Source organism: Gobio gobio, assembly GCF_949357685.1.
Source record: "Gobio gobio genome assembly, chromosome: 3".
NCBI classification, from domain to species: domain Eukaryota; kingdom Metazoa; phylum Chordata; class Actinopteri; order Cypriniformes; family Gobionidae; genus Gobio; species Gobio gobio.
Window position 1 is genome coordinate 56239851 of NC_137099.1, and position 9353 is coordinate 56249203.

General features: G+C 42.0%; 1 protein-coding gene across 2 annotated transcripts; it reads left to right on the top strand.

The window, feature by feature from the left end:
• On the top strand, positions 1–4758 carry LOC307123103 (uncharacterized protein). 2 transcript variants are annotated; one of them, XM_079811495.1, is made up of 7 exons: positions 127–328; positions 2203–2416; positions 2516–2614; positions 2711–3226; positions 3829–3889; positions 4074–4112; positions 4340–4758. In XM_079811495.1, exons 1-7 carry the CDS (start codon positions 206–208, stop codon positions 4407–4409), a joined length of 1122 nt encoding a protein of 373 aa, XP_079667621.1. In that variant the 5' UTR covers positions 127–205; the 3' UTR covers positions 4410–4758. The 2 variants fall into 2 exon arrangements, with proteins under 2 accessions (XP_079667620.1, XP_079667621.1); XM_079811494.1 differs by having other exon boundaries at positions 1–328; positions 2516–3226; positions 4340–4726.
• The last annotated feature ends 4595 nt before the right edge of the window (positions 4759–9353 follow it).

The window sequence follows — 9353 nt, forward strand, 5'->3', positions numbered from 1 at the left end:
AGAACAGAACATCATAATCCAAAGACAAACAGCTCAAAGGCTTGAGCAACAAAACATCCACTTGAAAACTCCACTGAAATCACGGGGTAAAATAGTGCAAACAAATAAATAAAAAAGACAAAGTTCACAACACTCTAGCAAGCATTTGTGATTATCTTAAAGCATCTGTTTAAGAATGACATCGCAGTAATGTGATCTCCTCGTGATGATGGGATGGACCAACAGCACAGGTGAGGTCACTCGAACATATATAAGATGGACCACAGGACAGAAAAACTCTGAAGCTGGAGAAGATTCTCCAACAAGCATATTCTCAACACAACGTTTGGTAAGACGCCTGGCGATTTGATTCTTTACGATACTTTATTTCATGTTTTTTGTTCAGTTGAATCATTAGCTGTTTCCAGCTGATTATTATTTAAAAAAAACTGTTCAAACTTTGGTAATAGTATAAATTGTATTTATGTATGTATTTTTTATTTGAAATAATACATATTAAAACAACAAAATAATAAAAAACTATTTTCATCCTAGATAATCTCAGTTCTCTAACTGAACAAAATTATTTTTACTACTAAAAAAAATCAAATGATGGTGTTGGCGGTGCCGCAGTAGACAAGTGATGTTATAGGTGAACACCGACCGACTAACGCGGCAAGCCTATTGTGTTGTATAATGTTTGTATAAACAGTGTATATATGGCATAATATAGACATCTTCTTTGATTGTAATTGCTAGCGGAAGTTCTGTTGCGGTGCGCAGCTGGCTTGCACTTGCATGTCAATTCAATACCTAACCCAGCTCACTGCGTACATTTGTGTGAGCAAGAGTGATGCGCTGTTTGTGATATTACCGTCTGAAATAAATATCTAAAAATGTATTATTATTATTTCCGAGTTATAAGCGCATAGCTTAAACATTTTGCACATTATGAGCTGAACTTACAATATCCGCACACAAAATATTGCGATACTATGCTGTATCGATTTTTCCCCCTCCCTTAATGCACACTATATTGCCAGAAGTATTGGGACACCCCTCCAAATCATTGAATTCAGGTGTTCCAATCGCTTCCATGGCCACAGGTGTATAAAATCAAGCACTAGGCATGCAGACGCTTCTACAAACATTTGTGAGAGAATGGGCCACTCTCAGGAGCTCAGTGAATTCAAGCTGTACCGTGATAGGCTGTCACATGTGCAATAAGTCCATTCGTGAAATTTCCTCACTACTAAATATTCCACGGTCAACTGTTAGTGGTATTATAACAAAGTGGAAGCAATTGGGAACAACAGCAACTTTTTACCACGTAAAATCACAGAGCGGGGTCAGCGCATGCTGAGGGTCACGGTGCGCAGAAGTCGCCAACTTTCTGCAGAGTCAACAGCTCCAGACCTCCAAACTTCATGTGGCTCAAGAACAGTGTGTAGAGCTTCATGGAATGGGTTTCCATGGCAGAGCAGCTCATCCAAACCTTACATCACCAAGTGCAATGCAAAGCGTGGGGTGCAGTGGGGTAAAGCACGCCGCCCTTTGTCTCTAGAGCAGTGGAGACAGGCTCTCTGGAGTGACCATTCACGCTTCTGGACATTTTGGACAATTTCATGCTCCCAACTTTGTGGGTACAGTTTGGGTACGGCCCCTTCATGTTCCAACATGACTGCACAAAGCGCCGGTCCATAAAGACATGGATGAGTGAGTTTGGTGGAGGAACTTGACTGGCCTGCACAGAGTCCTGAGCTCAACCCGATAGAACACCTTTGGGATGAATTAGAGCGGAGACTGAGAGCCAGGCCTTGACATCAGTGCCGGTCAAAAATTCCCATAAACACACTCCTAAACCTTGTGGAAAGCCTTCCCAGAAGAGTTGAAGCTGTTAGAGCTGCAAAGGGTGGGACAACTCCGTATTAAACCCTGCGGATTAAGAATGAGATGTCATTAAAGTTCATGTGCATGTGAAAGGCAGGCGTCCCAAAACTTTTGGCAATATAGTGTATAGATATGAAAGCATCCCCAACATCTCAACCTAGTTAATATTTATGTTTCAATCTATGAAATCTATATAAATAATGATGTTTTTTGTGCATGATCAGAAAATATACAAAATATTTATACCCCCCCCCCCCCCCCCCAATCCAGCTATTACTTTACAAATCTAAAATAATTGAATACTATTGATCTGTTCTTGTCTTTACTTATCAGAGTTCTCTGGATTTATCTAACGAGCCGAGAGAGATGAAGAGCATAAACCCAGTGAAGATGCTGTCGGCGTTGGCTCTGGTTCTGCTGATGTTCAGTGCGACTGAGGGACGGATTCTCGAAAAATGTAACCTGAAGAAGCAGCTGGAAGCTGCTCAGTTGCCGGCAATTACGGCCATGGGAGAGAAAATAAGCACGAGACATCTCATCGCTAGACGTGAGTAATTTTCTTTCAGGTTCTCTCTCACATCTTCAGAATGTCAAACTGCCATGTTTTATGTCAGATTTTGTCTTTCTCCCTTCTTTTCTGTGGCAGTTGTCTGCAAGGCCAACAGCACAGACTTCAACACTAGCTTTGTCAAAGCCATCATGGTCAACAAAATGGAGAAGTACTCAGCACAAGCCCCACCTCAAGGTCCACCTCAAGGTCCACCTCAAGCCCCTGCTGGAGGTCTACCTCAAGGTCCACCTCAAGGTCCACCTCAAGCCCCTGCTGGAGGTCTACCTCAAGGTCCACCTCAAGCCCCTGCTGGAGGTCTACCTCAAGGTCCACCTCAAGGTCCACCTCAAGCCCCTGCTGGAGGTCTACCTCAAGGTCCACCTCAAGCCCCTGCTGGAGGTCTACCTCAAGGTCCACCTCAAGCCCCTGCTGGAGGTCCACCTCAAGCCAAAGCTGGAGTTCCACCTCGAGGTCCACCTCAAGCCCCAGCTGGAGTTCCACCCCGAGGTCCACCTCAAGCCCCAGCTGGAGTTCCACCCAGAGGTCCTCCTCAAGCCCCATCTGGAGGTCCACCTCAAGCCCCATCTGGAGGTCCATCTCAAGCCCCAGCTGAAGGTCCATCCAAGCCTCACACACAGGCCCCCACTGAAGGACTGCATGGGTCCGGCCATGAGGACATGCATCCCGAGCTGAACGCTCCTGCCAAAGTTTCTGGGCATCTGTATGGCGTGTTTCAGCTCAGTGATCAGCTGGCCTGCGATTCCGGCATGATGCCGTCGCTCAATGCCTGCAACATGAGCTGCTCTGGTGAGTTTAAGACCCTGTTTACAGCTGGTATTAAGATGTATTTTGGTCAATTGGATCACAAGTAGACGTGGGAGATGCATTTCTGTTCACACCTGGTGGTCTCTTTTGTCCACTTTCAAACACTTCTGTCCTGATTTCTTCTAGGGGAGGGTCTATGGGCGGGTAAATTTAAAATTTTAAAATAAAAATCTAATGGACGAAATAAGCTCACGCAATTTACATATGAACGCGCTCAGCGGAAAAACACACAGAGATCATCAGCTTTAGTTTCTGCTTTGACAGCAGCCAGACCAGCCGAGACCACATGAGCATTTACACTACGAAAGGACTACCTCTGGAAGTGGTTGAAAGTGGACAATCTCAAAACATGTTAGACCCCGTTTACACCTGTGTTTAGCGCAGTCTACGTGTGTTCCGATCGACCAAAATGAACCTTAATTCCAGGGGTAATGAGGAAAAACTGCATATCAAACACAGTACCCAAGATCTGCATTTATCATATAACGCATTGTTTTTATTTATGCATTGAAAATCTGAAAGAGAACTAATCAAAGAGCCAATTTTGCAAGGTTTTGAATAATTTTTCTTATTTTGCACAAAAGCTTTGCTCGATGATGACATCACTGATGACATCTCCTGCCTGAAGGCCCTGTTCAACAGCATGTGAGTTCAAACACAGGCTTGTTTTAGTTACCAATGGCGTTTAAAATATTAATTCAAAGCAGGACATGCTTTTCTTAATGTTAGTTAGTTTGGTATGATAAGAATAGTATGATTAAATACGTTTTTAAAAGAACTAAAACTGTAAATATTACAGTAAATATTACAATGTCTTATTTCTTAACAGGAAACCAAAACCCAAAGGGAAGCCCACTGATGTTACGTTGTAAGTTATAGTTTTACTGGTAAAAGTACATGTTTACAAATAATGTGAAATAATACATTTTGTTATTGTATTTAAATGTATTGCCATATCATTTACATATTCAACAATATTATAAAAAACACAATATAATAAATTCAACAATACAGAATAATGCAAACATGTTTGAGGCTTGAGCAATATAATCAGGCCTGAATGTTCAGTGTGTGATTGTCCTTGGTGTGTTGCAGTTTGGAGGCGCTGATGAAGAAGGACTGTCGCTCCGTCGTTCCCTCAACGTACTTCTCAGAATGTGTTTAAAAAACAGACGGAGCAACAGACTCGCTCTAGCTTCCTTCTGCTGCATTACTTACAAACACAACAGTCTGATGGTTTCCACACCTCTGGTAATGAGGTCAATATGATGGTGGCGGTATCTGTGTGAGTTTATTAAATGTTTAACGACTTTTAATAGAGGGAGTTTGTGCATTAAGACACTGTAGTTTTTTGCTGTAACACAGTGAATGTCTAAATTTCTGTCTAAATATATATCTGTGTCTAATATTGCTGTGCTGCTGCTGAGGGTTTTAAATACTGTCACTTTATCATAAACAATCAAATAAAAAACAGGAGTGCTCAAATTTCTGTCTTTTCCTTATTATATTAAAGCAAAAAGCTTAAATAACTGAACTTGTCAAGTGGTAAAGTTTCCGCTTTGCCATCACAAGCTCCGCCTGTGGTCTGAAAATGTATTGCAATCTGCATTATATGCATTTTACACTTATACTTTACAGAGCCAGTAAAGGGACATGATGATGGAAAAAATATGGGATGGGAGGGACAATTTTTATTTAATTTTATCTACTTTGCATTTCTATGCAAAGAACAAGAGGGAACGGCAAGTTTCATGAAGGACGGCCAAGTTTCTCGGAGAAAGCTAAAGTTTTGCTAGGGAACGTCAATTTTCTCGAGGGAAATTTTTTTTTATGAGGAAACGCCATGTTTCATGGGGGAAATTTTACGAGGGAATACTTGGGGAACGCAAACGTTTTACTAGGGAACGCAAAGTTTCTTGAGGGAATGCAAAAAGTTTTGAGGGAAAGCAAAGTCTCTTGAGGGAATGCAAAAGTTTTGAGGGAAAGCAAAGTCTCTTGAGGGAATGCAAAAGTTTTGAGGGAAAGCAAAGTCTCTTGAGGGAATGCAAAAGTTTTGAGGGAAAGCAAAGTTTCGAGGGAACGCAAACGTTTTGTGAGGGAACGCCAAATTTCTTGGGGGAAGTTTTGCGAGGGAATGGCAAGATTCTCGGGGAACGCAAAGTTTCTTGAGGGAACGCAAAAGTTTTGAGGGAACGCCAAGTTTCTTGGGGGAAGTTTTGCAAGATTCCCTCAACTTTTGCCGTCCCTCAAGAAACTTTGCGTTCCCTCGAAACTTTTTGCATTCCCTTAAGAAACTTTGCGTTCCCCGAGAATCTTGCCAGGCAAGGGAATGGCAAGTTTTCTCGGGGAACGCAAAGTCTCTTGAGGGAATGCAAAAGTTTAGAGGGAAAGCAAAGTTTCGAGGGAACGCAAAAGTTTTGTGAGGGAACGGCAAGTTTCTTGGGGGAAGTTTTGCGAGGCAATGGCAAGTTTCTCGGGGAACGCAAACATTTTACTTTTTACGCAAAGTTTCTTGAGGGAATGCAAAAATTTTTGAGGGAACGCAAAAGTTTTGAGGGAATGTCAAGTTTCTTGGGGGAAGTTTTGCGAGGCAATGGCAAGTTTCTCGGGGAACGCAAACATTTTACTTTTTACGCAAAGTTCCTTGAGGGAATGCAAAAAGTTTCTTGAGGGAACGCAAAAGTTTTGAGGGAATGTCAAGTTTCTTGTGGGAAGTTTTTCGAGGGAATGGCAAGTTTCTCGGGGAATGCAAACGTTTTAATAGAGAAACGCAAAGTTTCTTGAGGGAACGCAAAAGTTTTACTAGGGAACGCAAAAGTTTTTTGTGAGGGAACGCCAAGCATCTTCGGGGAAGTTTTGCAAGGGAATGGCAAGTTTCTCGGGGAAGGCAAAGTTTCTTGAGGGAATGCACACGTTTCGAGGGAAAGCAAAGTTTCTTGAGGGAACGCAAAAGTTTTTTTGAGGGAACGCCTAGTTTCTTGGGGGAAGTTTTGCGAGGGAATGGCCAGTTTCATGAGGGAACGCAAAAGTTTCGAGGGAAAGCAACGTTTTGAGGGAACGCAAAAGTTTTGTGAGGGAACGCCAAGTTTCTTGGGTGAAGTTTTACGAAGAAATGGCCAGTTTCTTGGGGAACTAGGTCCGAATACCATTTTTCGAGCTTCGAAGCTTCGGTAGTAATCAACATCGAATATTCGAACCTTTGGAGGGAAGGAGCTGAACATATTCTTCTCTCTAATAAAAGCATGAATCTCGAGAAGCGCCGCATTGTAAGTTACTTACAATGCAAGTAAACAAGCGCTAAAAAAGAGTATTGTATTTCGCCAGATTTTATAGTGTAAACAAATGGAAAAAGAACCGTTTCGAGGGGGATGCCAGGTGTGTGCAACATGTACAAAAGTAACCGTGAAGACTTCAATGTAAACACTGCTTTTGTGTCTTTATCAGCTTTTCCATTTACTGTATATATATACACATACTGGTCCTGATAATCATCACAAATATGTATGGCTTGCTGCCTTGCTCCATTTCTGTAAATCCATTAATGAATGAATGACTCTCTACACGTTGCTCTGGTCTTCATCAACAGCCGTTTGCACCACCTGCTGGTGAGGAGATGAAGATTTTGCTCGGTCATCTACTGTTATTCCTGCAGTTCCCGGATGTGAACTGTTGAATTTTATGCATCCCTCCATCCAACCAACCAACCAAACAACCAACCATCCATCCATCCATCCATCTTTTCAAGCACTATATTCTGCAACGCGGCTTTGGATCAAAATGTACTGTGAAAAGCATTACACCAATACAACTTAAAACTGAACTGGATTACTATACTGGGCAATATTTCCATGTACAACATCACTGCTCCTACATAAATTTGCAAGTAGCATGAGCCTTTGCCACACACTAAGGTAAGCTGCAAACCATTTAGTGTGACAAAGATGAAGAACAAGTCTGATTTCAATTGGATAATTCATAATTCCTGAATGATCCTTAAATTAGGTTGGTTTAAAATTTCTTGACTAAAACCATATCGTGAGTTACAAGAGACGGCAGATGCCAGAGCCTTGCCCAAAAAGCACTTTTTGCACAATAGCATTAAGTCTCCTCAAACAATGGTCAAGTTCACACCACCAACAGATCCACCCAATGGAAAGACAGCTGGAAATTATGTGAAAGACACAAACTAAAATGACCTGCACATCCACGGGGCAGGGGCAAATCACATTCTGGGGTTGGGGGTCCCCCTCGGTAGAAATTGCGGTGCGATTGAAAAGGGCACTTTCACGATTAAAGGGGCAGGGGCTCAAGCCCCAGCGACCAACCCCCCCATTACCCCACACCAACCGAACACCACCACCATGGTTTGGAGGGTTAGGGTGGAGAAAATCTGGATGGAGAAACCTTGGGAGGAACCAAAACTCAGGGCGAGAACATCTATTTCCCCTGACACAAATTTAGACAAAAAAATATTAATCTCGACTAATTGGGGGATTAACCAAAAGCACAGGTGCAGCTGAGGTGGAGGAGACTCAAACATATATAAATCTGATGGGTCATAGTACAGAAGGACATTGAAGACTGAGGAACATCTGAAGACAACAAAACATCTGGTAAGAGTCATTTAAATACGGTTTGATGGCAGGTTCTGCGCTCTTTGTGACTATGTAACAAATATACAGTGTAGTTCATTTGGGGTTGGTAAGATTTTTTTATGTTTTTTAAAGAAGTCTCTCATGCTCATCAAGGCTGCATTTATTTGATCAAAAATACAGTAAAATCGATAATATTTACACTTATCTCTGCTTTCACTCTCTGTGTTCAATCTCCAGATATCAGAGATGAAGAGCGTTCTCTCAGTGAAGATGTTGGCGGCATTGGCTCTGGTTCTGCTGGTGTTCAGTGCGACTGAGGGACGGATTCTCAGTAAATGTGAGCTGAAGGAGCAACTAGACGCTGCTCAGTTTCAGGTCACTAGGGCCATGGGAGACAAAATGACCGTGGACAATCTCGTCGCTAGACGTGAGTAACAGATTCCCTACTCTAGCCATATTTATGTCACATGATGTGCAGATAAAAGGTTGATCAGCCTCGCTCACACCCTTCATTCCCTTTGTTCTGTGGCAGTTGTCTGCAAGGCCAGTGCCTCGGGTTTCAACACCAGCTTTGTCAAAGCCATCGCCGCCAAGCCTAAGGAGAACGAGGCCTTTGACAAGACTCGCTCTTTTAGGCAGTTGTATGGCGTGTTTCAGCTCAGCGATCAGCTGGTCTGTGATTCCGGCGTGATGCCGTCGCTCAATGTCTGCAACATGAGCTGCCTTGGTGAGAAAATGCCACATCAATCATAACACAATCAATGATCTGTGAATTTCTGGACTCAAAAACGGCCAGATTCCTAAGGCTCTCTAAGCAGTCACAGTGAGCCGATTGAATAAGGTTTAGATTGTTTTCTGTTTCCTCCAATAGCTTTGATTGAAGATGACGTCACTGATGACATCGCCTGCCTGAAGACCGTGATTGGCAGCATGTAAGTAGTACACACACTACGGACACTGCATTGAGCGATCTAGATGTCATTTCATACACTGACTTTTTTTTTTGTAGGATTTACTTTGAAACTGATTTCACTGGTTTAGAAAGAAATGGCAACTAACACATTCTGAAATAGAAACACGGAAATGGTATTTTCTGGTAAAACTACTATGTATTTACTGGATGGCATTTGGGCAAGAACACGTGCGAAGGGAAAGTTCAATCTAAAAGGCCTCTATAAAAATATGCACAGTATATAAACATTGAATATAAGTATTATTACATTCATAACATGTTTTCTTTCTTCACAGTAAACCTAAACCCAAAAACAAACCCTTTGATATCACTCTTCCACTTGCAACGTAAGTTGATAATTCATTTATGACCCTTTATACTTTTATATATATGCAAAAAGAAGTATTTTTTCACAATAGTGTGCAGGATTATTTTTGCATATGCTATTTCTAATTTTGCAGTCATGTAAACTCAGTGCTATCAAATCAATTAATCCAGATGAATCGCGTCTAACATAAAACTATAGTGGGACAAAAAAGTATTTAGTCAGCCACCAATTGTG